The following is a 21356-nucleotide window of genomic DNA, read 5'->3' as shown; positions in this document are numbered from 1 at the left end:
GGGTATTTCTCCTGAAAGTTATACTTAAAAGTTGCATACATCTTTTCCTAGAGGTTGGAAAGGATGTTACCAGTATTGAAGACCAGTTCTTTCTTCTGAAGAACGATCTCTAGCTAAAAATAATAGTTCTCAGATGGAGCTTTCATCTCTTCCTTCAAGCTTCAGCCCAAGCATTCAAAGTTCAGGAGGCTTATAGCTTCCACATGTCTATCAAACTCTGAAAACTATTTTTTTCCCTCCTGTCCCAAAACCCTGACTGGCATCAGACTGTTCAAAAATCTTTGCCTGGCTGCTCAGTCAGCTCTTTTTAGGCAACCCACTCCACCAGTGGTGTCAGTTCTCTTAACTTGATACCATGAAAGAATTCAAGAAGGGAACAGAAAAAAAATTATCTGAAACAACACATATCCTTCATGCTCCATTTAGAATCACACCCACTCATTTAATCATTCCAGATATAGCACAAGAAGTTTATACTACAGAAATAATCTTAAAGAGAGCACAGAACAGTGAAACATTGGTCACTCCTCAGTCAGTCAACTCTTGGTCTGGGTGCTCCCATGTGTTTTCTACAGGCAAGAGTTACTGACACACTAGGTAAAGGCATTCTATTTCAGACATACAAAAATCAGTGAAATAGGACACAGTTCGGTGCTTTTATGAGAGGTGAATTACTCTAGAGCCATATACAGAATGAAAGCCACTCTTGGGACAAATAAAAAACATTCTGGAATACATCAGTAACAGCTTCATAAACAGCTTACTATGCGTGGACTGTAATAAAAGCATTGGGACTCAAAAACTCCAGGTTTTCAGCCACAAACTCAATTTTCTAGCTTATTCTGTCCCTCTAAAGCTAATAAAACGAACAATTTCTGGAAGTCATTTTTCAACTCTCAAATGATAAGTGGCAAATTCTTACATAGAAGAAGGCTTCTGCAAAAGCTGTAAGCCATTCAGAGAGACTCTAGATGCATATGAGAAATAAAAAGCTATTGATGACTTTTTGACAAAGCTTTGCCTAGCACAGAAAAATGTAATTTTCCTCTAACTGTACCTTCATATATATTTTCTGAGATCAAGTTATGGTCGAATTGCCATGTAACTGTATTTTCAATTTTCTTCATACATTTTTACAACACTCTCACTTCAGCAGTATTTACCTTTATCACTCCCAGCAGTCAAAGTTGTTTGCATAAGGTGTTATTTGCCAAGAACCTGTTACTTGAAAGGAAGACCTCTTCTGTCTGCACAGCAGATTTGTAGGTGGAGAAAAGGAGCCTTGCTGAGAGAAAAGTGGAGGGAACCAACATAACCACATACACATCATCCATAAATATCTAAGTAAGAACGGAGCAGAAAATGCACAAGGCATCCTTCTCTAATGGGACTCAACTACACTCATAACATAATTTTTTCAAAGGTGACAAGAAGAAATGACAGCATATAATTTCAACTGATTTGTTGTAGAAGGATTGCTCATAAAGCTCCCGCAAGGGCTGGAAGCCTAACTGTAGACAGACCTACCCAGAACTCATGCTATCACACATAAGACACATCTAAGTGTTTCTAGCCCTGTGTAACAGCTGAAGGAGTAAGATACAAATCAATACAACACTTAAAGGCTACCCTCACGAAGTTCAGAAGAATAGGGCTCTGCAAGGAGGAATGCCAAGAGCTACGCTATAAATAGCATGTCTGGATATACCTAACCATGTCTTAACTTCACAATGCCTTAAAAGCTACTGAACGTTCTTAAGCAACACAGTCTAACACTCAGAGCACAACTGTTAATAATTCATTGCCAAAACAAAGGTATATGGAGAGAGGCTCCACATGACGTGTTCTTAGTTTGGTCCTATTCCATATCTCAGTCTCTCTCCCAGAAGCTGGAACAAGAGAGATGCTTCTTTCATTCACAGATGACATGAAGCTGGGAAGGGCCATCAGTACGCCACATGTTGGAAATCAAAATGGCCATGGCCAACAGGGAAAAAGGTTCTGAACAAAATTAGGATGTAATTTGACAAAGGACAACTGCACAAAAACAGAGAGGAAGGCTGCGTATTAGACTGCAACCTACTGGAAAGGATCTGATGGTCAACACAGATCAACAAATTGAACATGAATCATCATGTTGTCAATAAAAAGGTAGACGCCACACAAGAGGTAATCACCTTCTCAGCAACATTCAGCCTAACTCAGAACACAATTTTGTTACAGCAGGCTTCAGGATCAGCCAACCCCAAACAGCTATCGCTCCAAATGGGTTAATTATCATTGCGGCTGGTATCACTCAGCAGCCAGTAATGAACCATGAACATTTATCCTACTCAAATGTTTGTTTCCTTTGCATTGTTAACATTTAGAGTAATACTGAATGTAAGGTACAGTGATAGATATGCCAGTGATTTACTGGAGGAAAGAGAGTTCTGCTGCTCACTGAAGCACAGTGTTGTTCACTCTGAGGAAGAGAAATAAGCATTATGTTAATTATGAAGAATTGCAAAACTGTGCTCTGAATAAAGAAGGAATAAAATGAGTTTTGGAGCGAGACCATAAATTTCTCCTGACATCCTAGAAGTCTTGAAAAGAAAGATCATGTATAAAAGCTACTACACTCCCCCCAAGAGAAATATTCAAGTATGTCCCAAGGAGTCTGAACCTAAGGGTTACTTCAAAAAGGGGGTGCCTGAATGTGAATTATTAGGCAATCCCAGTTAGGTTCTCCCTAGCAGAGACAGCTTGCCAGGGGAGAATTTCACAAAGCCCGAGACCTCGACTGCTATCATGGAACCATGTATTTATCTCAGAGTAAGTAGATTTATGCTTGTGTAAGTAGACAAAGTACAGATTTTCTTTCGTTTCTTCACCCATGTTTTACAATGTGTGATTATGTTATTATATTTAGATATTACAAATAAATGCTTTTATTTCTAGTTTACCTTAATCTTTCTTAACCTATGGCCCAGCTACCCAGCACAGATTCTGCAGTGTCCCCAGGTAAGAAAGGTGCTTCCTCTCCCATCGCATAGATCAGATTCTGGCACTGCAGGAATCGGACACGACCCAAGCGTACCTAGTGACTCACAACAACTGAAGAGGCTCTCTGACATGCAACAGGATATTATCCCTTGCAACTGTTGGGGTCTAGGTCACAAGCAGGCCTCCTGCTGACTGCTTCCTACACAGGAGGTATCCTTGCTTACTCCCCACTCACGGGGAGCAGACCACGGGCTCTGAAACCTTTGCATTATTTCAAAGGCAGGTGTGTGTACAGAAACAAGCAAGGTACGTATTAAAATTATCGGAATGTGGGCATCTAAAACCTTTGGAACTTGCACTATTCAAGAAATCAGACACTTTGTTCAGAATTCTTGAAATAATATTTGAGATCTAAATGCAAACACATTGCATTAAATAAGTTGTACTGGTTTTGATATTTTTGCTTCTGCTGTGTTTACATTCCTGTTCAATACAGAAGGACTTCAATCTTATTGCACAGATCCAGGCGGTACTTCAAGCCACCTGATAAATGAGTTAGTGGAAACAGACTGAAGTGCTAATGTCCTTTTTACTGTTCTTTACTATAAATATAAAAATAGGAAAACAATACTAAACAAATAGTTACTTTAGTTTCTGAACCTTAAAAAGAAAACTCTGTTCTTTCTCTTCCGTTTTTGCATTTGTCCAGGGACTAGACAGGGAAGATGTCAATTACTGTCAGAGGAGAATTAAAACCTCAGTTGTGCCTTCTGCTTACTGCAAAATCCCAAAGATAAATACAAAGTAATCTTCAGAAACAAGTGATTTGTAACAAGTCTGTCCGGGGAAATAGAAAGAACTGAATATAATCTCACAGTAAAATTCTGCTGCTGAGAACTCCATTCAAGAAAAGCATTTGTGAATGCTAGGTAAGTGACTAAGTAGATATGACTTTTATCTCAATAACATGTCACAGTAACTGAATGTGTGTTAAGGTAATTAAATCTTCTCAGTGATAAAGAACTGAAACTTGAAAAGCAAAACACTTCTGTAAGACTTAAGAGTGGTAAGTGAAGCTTCCTTTATTTTAGAGCAGGTTGTGGTTCTTGCAATATCTCCCATTCTAAGAATAAGCAGTTTAAATGATGATACTTTAAGATGTATTTTGGATCACTAGATAACATTTAGATCACAGAGGTTTTCCAGTGCCAACTTCTGAAGCTACTACATTAATAAAGGTAATTTTTTCTCTTACATGAATAACATTAATAATGTAGTATGACCTTTTCTCTAAATATTAGAATTTTCCATTCTCTCCCTATGTCAGAGTTTATTTCATCTATTCAATATAGTATCTGTTTGAAAAATGAAAAGGATACACTTGGCAACATTCAGGATAAACACTATGATGAATCACACATTCCAGTAAGGTGTATATTTCTCCTACAAAAATATTTAAATTCATACGCACATGTTTGCTTGTCTGTGTGAGACAACATTTTTGTTGAAGTTCTATGAGGTCTTGGGCTATAAATTAGTTGTGTACTGACTGAGTCTGGAGGGAATGTCTTCTAAATTTTAAATACATCCAAACCTCTTTAAATCTGTCATCTAGTTTCCAAGAGTTTAAAGGAAAAACAATAAAACCAAACCACTATTTAAGTGTGACCTATACAAAACCATTGCTTTCTCTTCTATCACTGCAGAAACAAAAGCAGAAAATTATGCTAAAATCATACTCCATCACCTGCAAACACTGGAGCCACTGCTTAATCAATATTCTCTTATCTTTGCTCTCCAACAGATAAAGGCTTTAACAAGTTAGGCAGTGTATGTTTTTCATAATGTAGACTTCAAAGCTTGCTGAAATCAAATGTTTCCTTTATGAGAGCTCCAGTAGACTTCGACACATCCAAGAAAAACATTTATATGGCATTCTACTCAACCACCTTCCTTGCCTCTTCTCTTTCCCCTTCTCTCAGGGCCCCATTTCTTTTTGAAATAATGCCACCACTGGGCTGAAAGCAAGTTAAAGTTAAACACAGAGAGGCTAATTAGATAACTCGAGGAACTTCTGAATCGTTATCTAGAAAGGACTTTCCCTTTTGAGGATATGCTATATGCTGAGAGTATGCTATACTGATATAGCATTATTCATATTATTCTGCTAGGCTACATGCACAAGTATCTTTTAACAGGGACACTGTTAGATGCATTGTCCGTGTATACAGAGATGATCATTACGCTAATTTATTGCGACCCACCAGACAACACCTGTAGTACTGAAGATAACTTGGCTTAAACAGACAAATTCCAGTCCTGTGAACAGCTCTTCCTCTTGCAAAACAAAGCATAATTTTAAGGCAAAAAAGGTCAAGACTGAAGCTGAAACAGGCAGGTATAATTTGCTAAACTAGTAACTACCCACCTCTACCCTCTTGGTTTCAGCTGTACCAGAGGTCCAAATTCTTTACTGTGGGAGTGCAGAGAGGGTTACTCCCATAAATAACCTGACAGATGAGATCAGATTTTCATGCAAAAAACAGAAATTGAAGGCTAAGAGGGAGATCTGGCTAAACTTATGCATCATTCAGGAGTCAGTCCGTGCTCCTTATGTCCCCTCAATTTTTCCTCCTCCCTGAATTACATCACCTGGAACTATGGCTGCAGAGCAGCATGTTCTGAGACCATACGGACAGAACTCACTGACCCCCCATGGGATTCACGGCACCATCATCCTTCCAGCTTCTGCCAACAGAGCCGGACAAATGACCAAGCTCTAAAAGTACACTGAGTTAACATGGGCAAAAAATGCATAAATGAAAAAGCACATTACTCCTGTATAACAGAGACAACTTCTATTTGTGTCATATACCTAAGTTATCTACACGTGCCCCTAGAAACAACATTACTCTTTGGTCTACTTCTTAATATTATGGTGCAAAAATTTAACAACCAGATTTTCTGTGGCTGTTAACAGAAACCAAATACTATTCCTCTGGCATTTTGCTTAAAAAAAAAAAAAAATTAAAAATTGTACGCAATTTCAAAGAGATACATCTCTGAGATCAATGGCCTGTCCAAAGAACCTCAAAGAAATATTGCTGCCCTGAAATGCAAAACAAACAAAAGATCAGAACCTGAGGTCAGAAAAGGCTGTACTTACTCCTTATTCCTGCTTTTAATGCACGGCTGGTAAAGGACTTTGACAGCATTCCAGGTCCTCACTGGTCCAGAGCTAGGCATGAAAATATCTCCAAACAGTGTAAAAACACTGTGGGAGGAGGAACTTCCTAAAGACTCCACCAGCAATGTGTCAGAATTTAAAAGCCATATCTATAAATGAAGAAACAATTTATTTTACTGTAGATGACATCAATTTCAATTTGTTCCTTTACTCTGATCCTAAATCAGCTGATACTAAAGCCACATTCTTAAAGTTTCTAACAAAGTGTTAACAGACATAAATTGACATTTTATTATTCAGCACTGTCTGCACAGCCTCTAGTGGAGAAAAACAGGTTAATACAATAAACCGATGCCTGATTTATCACAGTCACTCTTAAGAGTGGCTCTTATTTCTGTGAAGCTGCCTCTCTTTGTGGCTGCAGCACATTCCCTTTGATTGTAACAAAAGAAACAGTCCCAAGTCATCTGTTTCAGTACCAAATGGATTGTGTCTCTAATTTCATAGTTTTTTAGGAATTAGTCGAGCATATGGTGTTAAACAACTGAGGGCTAAAGACAGGGAACTTCCCTGTCTAAAGACAGACTTCCCACCGGAAGTGCCAAAAACTAAGGATTTTTAGAAAAAGCATGATACTTATGACTGGATGGAGCTAAGACATGCAAGGAAAAAGATAACAGTTAATGTGGTCTAAAAGGAAGGCTGGGATTTACAAATGGCTGTAACAGACCCTCACTTGGAAAACAAATCTTTATCAAATTTGATAATAGGACTGGCATTCTTCAGCACTACTTGCTCACAGCAATTCATGGGATATTTACCGGGGAGAGTTTTGAGAAATCTGAACTTTTTGCACCACATTATGGATCTTATTTAACCTTTGTGTGATTGTGCATTAATATTCCAACTTGGATTCAGGGCTTTCACGCTAAGCACTGTACAAAAAAGTCAAGCTTTTCCTTTATTCGCAGCCTGCAGTAGCGAAGTGATCCAAGTTACCAATGGAAATCAATTTTTACAAGTCCTGAGCCTGTATGAAATGTTTATATATGAAAATTTATCATAGAAAACAGGATTTATGCAGTGCTGCTCACTAGAGAGTAATCTTCTGCTTCTCGTGACCTAATCAGCTTCAAGTAAAACAAGTTACATGATGTTAGGTAGCAGACATATGACATCCCCTGTGGAGGGAGAAAGCCACCGTTAACAGGACACATAGTATATGTCATAACTGAATGTGACAGTCACAATTTATCTGAGCCCAAGCCTCAGAACATTACAGTGGAAGCTTCATAAAGGAGGAATGAGATATATTGATAAAGATGTCTTGGGAGGGGATGGGAGGAGGAGAATCACTTTAGCATATGCACATAAATGATGACAAGCAACTGCACTTGGCTTAGCAAGTGGCTGTTCATCAGTTTTGCTCTGGTAACTCAGTGTACACATTCATAGCCTAAACTGCAAAATATACCTCATTAGCTCGGACCATTACACACGGTGCTTTAAGCCAAGCGTTGAAGAGATGTTGGAGAAAATGGGGAAAAAAGAGAAGTGTCCTATATACACAGGCCACTGCCAACACACTTAGCTTTAACTAAGAGTTCCTTCCTTCTGAAATGATTAACACTTCCCTGTGAAGGAGCCTCCTGGGATTCTTTTCAGACGTGGAATATCCTTCAAACTAGTCTAGGGAACAATGCAGCAATAGCCGTCTCCTCCTTTCAGAATCCTTCTGCAACTTGCAGAAATAAATACATAAAATATATATAAAAAGTTTAGAATTCATTTATAGTGCAGATTGATGAACTTTTCTGAAGTGACAGCATCAGAGGAAAGTGTTTGGTTTTTTGTTGGTGGTTTTCTCATTGTGTTTTGTTTTGTTTTGTTTTTAAATCACCTTGTCAATAGGCTTCAAAGATGTTCTTAGGAGAAAAGCTGCAACAAATCTCAGTTACACTTCGTGGACTTGATCCAAACAGATGAAATACTATGATTTACATTCTGTGATCAGTTTCCTAAAATCTCAACCTGTGTCTCCAGCATCAATTTGTGAACAGTTAGGCATTAATACAAATTTAACGTAGCTAAAAAAAAGCCGTGGTTCTTCCTTGCTAGTTCTTTCTTCGTTATTGTAGACATTACCATTACTTTTGTCATCACACAGGTCAGTAATGCAAACATCTTTCATTACAGCTTCTTTGTCCTCACATTCAGACTGTTCAGGTAAAGATGTGGTTTCCTCATACTTCACAAAGAATAAAGCTCTCTAAGAGAGCTGGGTAGCTAAGTCTCAACAAGGTACTCGTTATCTCACATCTTGATCACTGCAACGTCACCTTCTCCAGCCTTGACAAATGCAAACTTGTTCTGCTCATGCCCTCCAAGACATGATCCCAGAATCAGTATTTAATTGACAGGTCTCTCCCATTTTGTTACATACTGATTTTCTTGGATATCTTCCCACTCCCTCTCCACTCACTCCTGAAATACAAGCTGCCTTACTTTCAAAGCACTTTACAGCCTAATCCTTCATTCAGTACTGAAAGACTGGAGTTAGTATTCAAACACTCCAAACTCTACCACACACCTTTTCATTTTCACAGATGTATCTTTTTGGGTTTTATCAGGTTGATCCCATCCACGGGATGAATTCCCTGTATCTATCCACAAAGCTACTTGTTTACCTCTTTCAAACCTATCCTTTTTTATAGTACAGAAAAAAATGACATCTCTTAAGATGCTGCCATGCTGACAAATAATGTACTGTTTTGCTTGTGTTCTCCTATCTCACTAGCCATTTGCTGTCCTCATCTTATTCTTAGCTTAGTCATGCAACTTCAAGGCAAGGAACCCTTCAATAGTGGAGCAAAGAGAGGAGGCAAGTGATTAATCTTTTAGAGAATGTGAAGAGGGCAGAGATATAGTTAGGATAAATAAGGAAATCTGTATACGCCACTTTTTTTTTCCTGAGACAGAGAGACTTTTATTTATTGTCATCCTTTAAAAAAAAACACCACATAAGTAGTATATAGCTTTCAGGAACTTGGTTATCACCAACTTAAACAACAGAAACTCCTATTATGATATCCACAAATAACATAACTGGTAATGTTAAGTGATACATGCGGAGGAAATAAGGAAAATGAGTGTATATAATATTTGTGGTTTAAAAAAAAAATTAAAAAGACTTGTGAGAGACCTTAAGCTTAATTATCACATACACAGCCTAAGCTGTGTGCATTCACGTATGTAAGCACAAACACTGTGAATGAGAATCTTTGGCTCATTGTCAAAATAAACAAGTGGGACAGCTGGTCCATGATGCATCAGTGGTGGGACCACTTGTCTAACTTGGCTGTGTACTCACAGCCTCAAGCACCTACATTTTTTACTGTTTAGCTGTTTGCAATCATTAATATAAACAGTGCTTATATTACGCTTGTGTCCACAAGGCCTCTGAGTCCTAAGACTTAACCCATGACTCCAGAACACCTGTTGGTGTGTATACACTACCTAGAACCTCACCCTGGACAGGAGTAAGAGCTCTCTGATGTTTAACACAAAAAAATACTAATAACTCACTAATAAAAAAGAAGGGATGCCAATCAGAAGCCAGCCCCTATGCTAATTCAGCCTGCTGCTCTAATCAATACATTGGCAAAAATGCAACTCAGAGCTAAGAGTAATGGCAATCTGCTAAATAAGGTGGTTCTTCTGTTAGAAAATAAGCAGTTCATTCTATATAAGCTACTAGACTTAAGCATCAGAATATTAGGTAACTTGGAAACACATAAGCTACAAGGAAAAAAATCACAACAATTTTTAAAGACTCCTCAATTAGATTTTACATAGTGACAATTATGGGTCTGCTCATGAGACCTTATTTTATCATCACAGAAGAAGTATTTCTCAGTGGTTGCATAAATGTTATCTTGGCACTAAAATTTATTTAAAAGCAACAGATATATGCTTACCTCAGAATCTGGATGTTTGGAAATTATAGAACTTGGACAACGTATATATAAAACAGTTTATTTAATTAGATTGCCTACTTCAACAAAGTGCATCTATAAGTTTATCCAGGACAGGAATCTACAATCACATATTTCTTTATCTTTGTGTATATGAATTACTCATACTAACTGCAAAATTATGAATTCTGTGCCTATAATTAGTTCACGAATAAAAGAAAACATCCGTGGTTATACCAAGTGTACAGTATTAAGATAATTCCAGACCCAAATTCCTATCCATCTTAAAAGTTTGAGGAATTTAGCTGTCACTATTTAAATATCAAGCTTAACCAAGTTTAACAGCATTAGAACATTAAGTATAACAGGCAATTTTATTTTTGTTTGCACTTCACTTTGCAATGCAATGTACTGACAACATTAGTAGTCTCTGCTGACTTAAGACAATATTTGTGAAAGATGCTATACAATTTGATGAACTTCTGGTGATTAAAGATAAGAAGCACTGGAGCAAGAAGATGAGATATATATTATAAAGTCAAAACTTAAGCTTTCCATATTTTCTGAATACAAAACACAGGGTTATTTCTGTGCTACTTGTGGTGCATCTGTAGTACTTTCATTACTATATTCATAGAGAAAATTTCTCTAGAGAAAAGATTAAAAAAATGGGGGGAAATTTCTTACTTGAACAGAACTCTTCAAAACTACTCCAAGAATTTGAATTTGTTCATCTTCTTTAAACATACAATCATGAACAGCATAAATAATATATTTTAGGAGCTGGGATTCATAGGTTAAACTTTTTCAGCAGGATAAAGATTAAAAAAAAACAACTTACCAGAATATAGGTTTTTCCATTATCCCCTTTTACAGTGAATCTAAATGTGCTTTTAGCAGAGGACAATTCCACAAGACACTGAGCAACCATGCTCTGTACGAATTGAGGCCTGTTTAAGAATTAACCACGTATTATATGTTTTCATAACAACTACATGGGCAAAGTCATTCATATCAATGCAGTGCAAGTATATGAGTATCTCCATACTGTCAATTCCACTACATCCTACAATCACTTTTTATTGAGAGATGGGGCTTCTTTATCTTTCTCTCCCTCAAAACCAGAGGACTTTCTATTTCCTGCAACAGGAATTTTTTAATAGATCAGCAGTCTAAATTGCTCCACATCCTTTATTTTGATCAACACCACATGTCAAATGCTGAATAAAAGCTTTTCCCTATTATATTTTACACATATGAACACACAGTTCAGAATGATGCACATTTCAAATATAATTCACAAAAGGAAAGAACTGTGACTAACGCATAGTACATGATACAAGATAAGCAGATCAAGTTCTGTTTCATCTCTTAACTTCAAACTGAATTACTTGAAAAGTCAAAAATCTCACTTTGAATTAAACATTTCAAGCTTTACTAAATTTAACTTTACATAATGTAACCTTCCATCTCCATAATTAGTCACCAGACATCATGCAAACTGAAATAGTTCAAAATAAATAAGTATTGTATTCTGGCTTATCACCTGAATAGTGAGACACTGCGACAAATTATACACAATCTCTCTCCTGCGTCACACACAAAGACAAGCAAACAAAATTGTACGTGAGTGAATTCAGACTACATTACCTTTACAATGTTTAATTCTGTGATGATTACGTAAAATTTGAGAGCACCCTGTTATTATATGTAATTATTCAAGAAACTAAAATGTTAGTGCATTTCTAGCATCCTTTCTAAAACATAAACCCGAGCAAATGATCTGTTTTTTTTATTTTTATTTGTTACCTTGGTGTTGGGCTGAAACTTCCCTCAGATGGTCGAATAATCACCTCGGTGACATAATATTTAATGGTATCTAAAATGACAAAAACATTTTTCAAGTACAACATAACAACCGACTTCTTACAAGTAGACTGTAAGTCACCGTATCACTATAGTAATTAAACTTTTGTTCAGCACCCAATTAAGAGGTGCAGCAGATGGTCAAATTCTGCTTTGGTTTGTGGGAGGAGAAGCAACCAATAACAGAAAACATGCACTGCCAGAAGAAAACCGCTCTGAGCTAATTACATGATTAGCAATTTGTCATTCATATTGATCCTTGTTTAACGCTGCGAACAATCATCTTGAAACAACGCAAGCAAGAACTCAAGCCAAACCTGAAAGATGAATTGAAAGAACTTTCCTAAAGCACTGAGATCAGCATAGCTTACATAAGTATTTTAGTACCCTCTGCTGCTCAGTAATGCTGCAGTGAATCACAAGAGACAGTTTTAATAACAGCACACACAGGGGAATAATTTTCTTCTTTGCTCAAAGAGCAGAATAGAATTTACAAAAATTGCACTAACTCAACACTAATACTGCATACATTCTGAGTTTCGATGTAACTGTTCCCCAAAAGCTCCACTAAGACAGCCTTTAACACTGAATGATAGCGGTTGAGTACAGAATTTAATCCCCATCAATAGAGTCAGGTCAAAGATGATCATATTGAAGCTCTGGGTTTATGCTACAAACACAGCCTAACCAGAGGGCCAGCAGAACAGGTTAAGCATATAGAGTAATAAATTCATTCCACTAAGCCTTAGCATGTGAACAACAGTAAAGATTCAACAGTTCCATAAATTTTAAGGGTGGAAGGGATTGTCTCATCTGATCTCTGTCCACACACGCCATTAAAACTGGATGAAAGCAAGCATTTCAGGAAGACAATCTGTTTTAAAGATTCCAAAGACTTGGTAATCCCACCCCTTCTCCAGATAAGTACTACACGTTTTTAATTATCCTCACTGTTATGAAATTTTATTTTACCTCCAAGTTTAATTTTAGTCTGCTCCACGCTGTGCCTAGTCCTGGGAGACAGGAAGAAAAGAAGCCAGTTCAGTCCCTCTAGCTCCCCAGCTGTTACCCTGAGTAAGGAATTGGTGCTACTGCTGCAAGGGCATTGGGAATTAAGGAGACGTTTGCTTGCAGAGAGATAGAAGGTGGGATTTCCCAAGAAAAAAATCACAGGAGTATATAGGGATAGAGCTGGGGGAAGAAATAGCCGACAGAGGAATTTCAAAGCCAAACCTGGCCTCCACAGCTACACCACTCTAATCCAGCTTTATCTTCAAGGCACTGATATCTGCTCATAAGGAAGCACCAAAGCATGACAGTCAAGTCTGCTCTCTAGTCTCTTTTCACAGAAATGGTTCTGTCCAGACTTATACCATCCATCTCTGGTTGGTTTTTTTGTCTGTTCTTTGAACTCTACGTAAATTTCCTACAGTACTGAAGAAACGTGGTCAAAACAATGGACACGCTATCTAACTTCAGCCATGTACAGAGTCCAGATCAAATCCCTGCACATCTACACAGTATCTGCCTTTTCCCATAGCCACTGATCACATCAATTACTGGTTGCTACAATCGTCCGAAGGCTTAGATTAAGGCATCCATTATTCATGATGATCTTTGAAGCTCTTTTCCAACCACTGCTTTCCCAAAGTCACAACCTGCTTTGTGGGCTTTCAAACATCTTACCTTAAATTTGGTTTTATTAAAGCCTGTACTGTTCAGATCCCTGTACAGGACAATCGGAACCTTCTGTAACAGAAGACCTTCTGTCTTGCGTCTCCTCATGACTTATTTCTTAAACAGGCTTTGCATTTTCTGAGAAGTTTTTATATTCTCCAGATCTCTGAACTGAGCCAGGCTCACGCTGACTGATGCAGTGGAGTAGAGGGAGAATGAAAAGAATGAACCCTGCTAGTAAAAGTCTTATCACTGCTTCTCTCCTGTTAATAACTGCATTTTAAAAACCACCAGAGACTCATCTTTACACTACTTCAGGTAAACCCTGCTGATTCAATATAATGACAGCTTTTAAACCAATAATCTCATCATCTCATCATCGGATGATGAGAGATAACCTATTTCTTTGACAAGGCTTCTTTTCCATGAAACCAGGCTGGATGTTAGCAATCATATCTTTAGCTTCTAGTTCTGTGTTGATCAAGTTCTGAATTAACCTTTCCATTATTCTCTAGGACTCACAGCAAAATAAACAACCTGTAATTTCTCAGGTCTCCTTTTTTACTGGGATTCCTAGTAAACTGGAACCATGCATTGAGTCTTCCAAAGCTTTGGAATTAGCCAAATACGCCACAGAAACAAAGATGAGGAAAATCCCTGTCGTAAGTCACTTTCAAGGTCTAACAGTGGAAGCAACAACCTCATCTGTTCCAGAAGGGAATGAGATAAACACACAGGAATCAGCCCTGCACCTTAGTGACAAACTACTTTCCTCCAGAGTTTTTAACTTCCAGCGCTCAACGGCTGATGCAGTGAAGTCTAGTTTGGTTTGTACATCCCATACCTGATGATACTGTTTCTCCAAGCATTGTCTTGCAGCGCTTACAAATTACTCTGGTATTTTCCTTTGATTTCTGTAGGACAAAGAAATGTCATTTAAATGTCACTCAGTTATTCTGAAAAAGGAATGTATCATTTTAACATACTCTCCAGAGTAGACAGTGAACTTTGTACTTGTTTCTGTTCTCTTTATGTTTACATACACACAGATTTGCATTCACTACTTCAGCTTTCTACACTTCGACTTGCTTGCAAGTTTCATACTAGTTTTAAAATCTGGCAATATATACTGACCACACAGCACAACCTGTAATACCTAACAGGAGAATCTCCTAATATTGAGTGACTGGATGATAAAATGATAAGGTAAATTCAAATCTGATAAGGGCAAAATAGTGCACATGAAAAGAAGTATTCCAAAATATATACATAAGATATTATGCTGCAATGTGACTACTATCACGCAGTAAAAATTTCTAGCCACTGTGGACAGTTTTATAGGAATACCAGTTCAACGTTCAGCAGAGAGCAGAAAATGTCCACGGAGTATTTCGAATTACTAGGAAACAGCTGAAGAACACAACATAGCAGAAACAGAAAAGGTATTGATGAAGAATAATTGTCAGAGGTGCAAAACAGTTTCCATATGCGGCAAGAAAACACACGTAATGGGAGAAAGCATGAAAGGCAGAAAACTGAGGGTATCACTGAGATATATAAAATCACGAATGTTTAGGAAAAGCTGAAGAGGAAGAAAACATTTACTCTCAGAGCTCACGCTGTGAAATTATAACCTGGTTTGTATCAAAGAAAAGGAAGGTATTTGTCACAGAATGCATAATATAGTTTGGTACTCACTACAGGAAAGTATTTTTCATATTAAAAGTATACATAAGTTCAAAATGTCTTCAGAAATTCAGGGGAAGCAATGTTCATCAAGGGCTTATTAAAAACAAAAAATGTGGATAACAATATCTAGTTCAAGAAGCCTCTACACTGGCCAAAACATCACTCAATACTTGCCTTACTCTTATGCAACCATTACTGCCCATTGAAAAAGATCTCCTTTCTGGATGAACCTGTGATCTGCCCTAGTAACACTCCTACTAATTCCAGTGTTAATATTTAAATTCAGTATCAGTACAAAGATACAAGTAAGCACAACTCCTACTTTAATCCAAAGTGTAAACTCCAGAACTGGTTCTGTGTGGGCTTATTAACCTGGGTGTAGCACAGTACAGTTCTGGTCTGGAAGCAGTACGTATATACAACCACAATGATGCTCCTGAGTTAATAAACCCTTCTGGAGCTAGAAATCCTGAGAATGTAACGAGAAGATACCTAAATTGATTTTTACATGTGGTCTTTGTATAATCACCTTTGTAATTGTTCATCTAGTATACAGTACATAAAAATACCCATGTGTAATTAAACAACTGCTGTTTTATTGGCTTGGTTTGTAAGTCCAAACAAGTCACTATCAACTTGAGAAATCATATTGCAGCACATGCCTACAAAAATAATATCTAAATTTAGCATAAATTAAACTAGTTGAGGAGAAAAAACTCCAAATTTATCTTTTTCTGTAACCTTTGTAAAAGATGGCAACAGTTCCCATGGATTCCAACTGAAGTGAACACACATGCGCTCTCCAGGGAGCATAGTTTTTCTTCATCACCACTACCATATTCCTTAGTATTCAAATTTTAAAATGGATGATGATGATATGTCAGACTGATGTCCAGAACAAAAAGTGGTGCTCTGTGGCCTACCACATCACAAAATTATTAGGAAAAAAAAAAAAGAAATAAAAAAGAGCAACGTGAAGTACATCCAATGGCCCTAGCTATGTCAGGTACACTTTTTGTCTTACAAAGGTAAGTTTTGAGGTATGTCCATTACACGCTGTCTTCAGAACCTGGATTGTGGACTTTCAGACTATGCAGATTTCCAAGCACAATTATCCTAATCAAAAATTGAATAATGCTTTGTTAATTGATTTATTCTAATTGAGGTGCCTTGAAGGACATGTGGTCTGTGATGAGACTGGTGAAGAAAGAGATTATAGACAAGTCAAACAGACAGGCTGGGCCAATTTTTTCAGTTGCTCTATGGAAAAGTGTTAACTACTTCCTGCTGCAATGATAGGGAAGGGGTAAACAAGGGAGATAGAGGAGTTATACACACCAGTCTGGATCATTAAGTAGGTTGTGCTTAGTCTAACAATCTGCATTAAAATACAGACAAATGCCAGGTCATATATTCAGGAACAACAGGAACAACAAACCCAGTGATGATAAAATAAAGGAATACATAGTAGAAGACAGCAACTATCAAAAGAATTTAGATGATAGTAGCGAACCAAACCAGAGTTACTAATGAGATATGATCTCTGAATGCATGAACAACTGAGTAGTTGATACGGATAAACAGAAAAATATAACAACTTCAGAATTAGTGAGATGATTACTGCAAAAATGGATCTATAAAGTATATTAGAAATTTGGAAAATGGTTTGGAAAACTGCTACAAAAATAATTTCTAGAAAAAAAATACACCTTAGAGGTAAAAAGAGATACAGAGTTGCAATTCTTAGCATGCTTAATTTAAGAAAGCAGCAAATAGTCAGGATGATTAACCACTGAAACAGCTTACCAAGGAACATGATAAAGCTTCCATCATTTGCAGTATTAAATCAATACTGGACGTCTTTCTCAAAGCTATAGCTCAGACAGAACTGATGCATTTGATGCTGGAAATACCTAACAGAGTTCTCTGACCTGTATTATGCAAATAATAAAATGAACAGAAAGGAGCACTCTAGCTCCATGAAAAACAGAAAGTGTCCCACATGGAATCTAAACTTATGATCACAAAGTCCTGCTTGTTCCTCACAAAACAGGAATCAAACTAAAAGCCCCAGGGAGAGCCCGACAGCCTCTCTTAAAGCTTCAGAGAGCTGACTATGTTGGAAATACAGCCCTCTTGTTATGGAGATCAAAAATACCATCTGGTTCATATGTACGCAGTTATCCCCTTTCCCAATTCCTACCTTGCTACTCCTCTCAAACACACACAGTAAAATTACTTGCTTCATGTGAAGAGCAAGGACAAGTAGACAGGGTGTTGTGAAAACCAGTATTTGAGGTTGGTACAAATATTGCACAGTACAAGTATATAATATACAGTACTTCCTTGAAAGCTACAATTTGAATGTTTTTTTCTGACTACAGTTACGGGTGCTAGCTGAGAATTGTGCAGTACGGCACCTAAAAAACACCGCTGACTTGTTGTATCATGCTTCAACAGAAAAAGCGATAGTTTTAGCTAGACTAATTAAATCAGTATATCTATTGGACAACTTGCAGCTGCTGGCAATCTGCAGGTGGAGGTGGATCACCAGCCTAATATTTTCTGTTTCTATTCCTAAGGATCCCTGATATGGTGTCAGGGAAAATATTTTCCTCAAGAGATACTATTAGGATGCTGCAAGACCATGTGACATTTAAAAACTATGTTACGCTTGAAGACTAATAGATGTGAGAGATATGTTTGCAATGGATGGATGCTGTCTCGGTCCCACTGGAGGCTGGAAGAGATTGTTTTAAGCATCTCTGGTACATTCCTGCTACTATTTTGGTCATAGGCAAACACTTTCCAAAGAACTGCAATGCAATTAAAAAAGGACTTTCATACTAGGGCAGATTGCAACAATATTCTCTGAAATGAGAACATTTATGCCAATAGCAATCTATCTTGCCTGTAACTTTCTATTACTCATATTATGGAAGAATTTTCTGTTTCAGTATGAGGGTTTTTCTCCTTATTAGTCCAGCTTCTGCTGGATCTTACAGTTTTGCTCATTTGCTTGGCAAGCGAGTGATGCTGGAAATAAGCAAACACAGAAATGAGAATTCATTGCAAGTGTGAAAGATGTATAATGAGGGATTTGATACAAACAAGGGAAAATTCTCAACTTCAATGCAAGTTTAAGGAAGCAAACATGAAAATTCATCACACTAAACTACTATTGTATGCCTCTGACAAAAAATAGCCTCCTCCCTCATTCAAAAGTTCTGCTGTTATCCTGATTTGACCCACATCTCGGTAACATCTTTGTCCCACATCCTTTTATCATGTTTCTGCCTCAAAAACAACCCTTTTCTGGCAAACACTCTCTCTGATTGATTGAAGAAGTGTGTTGGGTGGACTGCTCCCCTGTCTTTGGGCTGCAATATGAACTCCATGCACCCTGCCTCTTCCCGTCTTTGTTCCCATTGTTCTAAGATCTCCTTTGAGACTACTGAAATGTAAGATAATCCATTTTGGGGACCTCTGGCAGAAAGCATTGTCCTTTGGGAAATTCAGAATCTTCCGCTCAGCCTCCTTCTTAAGGATACTTAGAAGAAGTAACTCAAATTGCCACAGAGTTAATCCAAATTAATCTGCTTCTCCCACGTTGATATCCTTTCAGGGTATCAGTTCTTATTTTCCCCTCCCCATATTCTGCTTTTCAAAGAACAATGGAACAAGAAACCAAAGGGACCGCAGCTGCAAGACTTGCAGATATGGACCACAGGACAGAAGTGTTCCACAAGCAGATGGCTCGCTTGGGTGCACTGCGCCAGCAACCGTTGAACTGCAAGAATCCTGGTGATTTAACTCGGGATAATACAAATCCCTAATGATGATAAGGAGCAGCAGCAGCCAGGAATCAGGGTCTTTGGTGTTACTTCTCAACAGATTAGAAGTTTCATGTTGGGAATCTGTACGTAGCAAGTCATCAGCTGTTACAGACACAAGTTGCCACGGCAGCAACGGTTCCCGTAATTGTAGAAGGATTTCAGTAATTAGGTTTAGTACATGGTATTGGAAGAAAAGGTGGTATCTGCAGGACCAACTTTTGTCAGCACAAATACAGACAAGCAGTAGATTAACAGAAAAGGCTTTATGGAAATGTAGGCTTTGGTGAACTAAGTTCCTGGATGTTCTTCTGGTAGAAGAAAAGATTATTGCTTGAACTTTTACACAAGTGCTAGATTTCCAAGATGAGTAAAGCACTGAATTTTCTTTCTTCATGGGTTTTGTCCCACCATTGAAACATCAGTATACCTACAAATGTTTTTTTTCCTGGGCAACAACAAATTTTGATGTTTCTACGCCAAATGATAGCCTTCTTCCTAGACACTCAGCGGATGGATATATCCACTCCTGGAACACCTCAGAAACATCAACATAAAGAGTTATAACCTGGGGTGGCAGGTCCCTCTCGCTAGACAGAGCAGACAAACTCAATTTCCTTACTATATTCTAAGAGTGTAAGACAGCCACATCTGAACCCAAAACACATTCTGATTTTTCCAAGTCTTTCTAAAGCTAAAAAAAGAAAGAAAGAAAAAAAAAAATCACACCTTCCTGTGATCATATTTATGGTTATGCATCCAGACATATTTTGAGAAGAAAAAGCATTGTTACTCCAGTTTCCTCCTCATTCTTCGCTCCACTACCCTTTGAAAAACACCTAACCCATTACAGTTATTATCTTACTAAACGTTGATGTCCTTCATTCAGGATATTTTTTTGGGGAAATATTTGGGTTTAGAACTACATAATTAAAGAGTTTCTAATTTGGTTTATAGGAAAAAGTTCTTCTTGCATATATAGGTCAATTTCAAGACCACGGTGCATGCTTTAGAAAATGTAAATCATAGCTTAGAATATTTTCTGGCTTCTGTACAACTGAATGTCAACAACTCCCTATGACCTTCAAAACAGCTCTGTAATACATACAATTTAAATAAACCAGTGACAAAAAAAATGTTTTACAACGAAAAAAGTCCAAATACATTCACTTAAGAATTATTCAAACAAAATACTTTACCAAGTTGGAGCCACTCTGAGAAGCATGGTGTCCAGTCTCTGAGCAGCACATGGGAGATTCAGGCACATGTGATTCATTTCCTGAATTCAACAGAAAAAAAGTGTCTCCAAGAAAACAGTCATCATGCTTAGGGTGCAAAGTGCTTCTGGCAAAGGGGTTAGGATGACAACACCACTCTTCAACTAAAGCATTCCAGTTTTCACTTGGTAGAGGAAGAACTCTGAGAAATTTCCTAAGAGGGAAGAAGAAAAAACATATTTCAATATATTATATTCTTTTCTAAGACACTAAAAGAGGGCTTAGACTCCTTACAAAAAGGGGGAGAAATATGGCATTTTCTCAAAAGGAAGTGCTTAACTCTGCTTTCAGTCAAAGGCACTTTCTTTGGATGAATTCTGAGAAAGCAATGGCTGAGTGTTTCCTACCAAGTTTGTGATGCAGCATTTCCCAGGGGTGAATCTCCAATGATTATAAGGCAGAACTTGGCATAATCCTCTCTTGAAATGAATCACATGGCAAAAATAAAACAGTTCTATCCAGTCATGAAAAATATAACAATGGGCATTTTGCAATTATATTTATTATTACTTCTTGTAAAGTTCCCTTGCACCAAATGTTGATATAAAACCAACAGAAACAGACTAATGACACAGCAAGGGAGAGCATGTCCTTTGAAGCCCCTCAAAGCCAGCTACCAGCTAGCTACTGACTGCCTAACCGGGCAGGCAGCTAAACGCCACACAGCTGTTTGCTCACTCCCACCCCCAGTGGGATGGGGGAGAGAATCGGGGAAAAAAAAGAGTAACATTTGCGGGTTGAGATAAAGACAGTTTAATAGGACAGATAAAGGAAGGGGGGAAAGAAAAAAAAAAAAAAAGAAAGAAAGAAAGAAAGACTATACAAAACAAGTGATGCACAATGCAATTGCTCACCACCCACCAAACAA

The 21356-nt window shown here is 37.7% G+C and overlaps 1 protein-coding gene across 1 annotated transcript in view; it reads right to left on the bottom strand.

The window, feature by feature from the left end:
* Window positions 1-21356, bottom strand: part of UBE3D (ubiquitin protein ligase E3D) — a 49294-nt gene that overhangs the window by 21771 nt on the left and 6167 nt on the right. The window contains exons 3-7 of the mRNA XM_009282724.1: window positions 20411-20642; window positions 14534-14603; window positions 11956-12025; window positions 10988-11096; window positions 6152-6321 (exon numbers count right to left, since the gene is read on the bottom strand). Of these exons, the coding sequence (XP_009280999.1) occupies window positions 6152-6321; window positions 10988-11096; window positions 11956-12025; window positions 14534-14603; window positions 20411-20642 (651 nt within the window). The remainder of the gene's footprint in view (window positions 1-6151; window positions 6322-10987; window positions 11097-11955; window positions 12026-14533; window positions 14604-20410; window positions 20643-21356) is intronic.

This window comes from Aptenodytes forsteri, unplaced genomic scaffold (assembly GCF_000699145.1).
Source record: "Aptenodytes forsteri isolate BGI_AS27 unplaced genomic scaffold, ASM69914v1 Scaffold245, whole genome shotgun sequence".
NCBI classification, from domain to species: Eukaryota; Metazoa; Chordata; class Aves; order Sphenisciformes; family Spheniscidae; genus Aptenodytes; species Aptenodytes forsteri.
The sequence above is the reverse complement of the archived record's forward strand: the minus strand, read 5'-3'. Positions and strand labels throughout refer to the sequence as shown.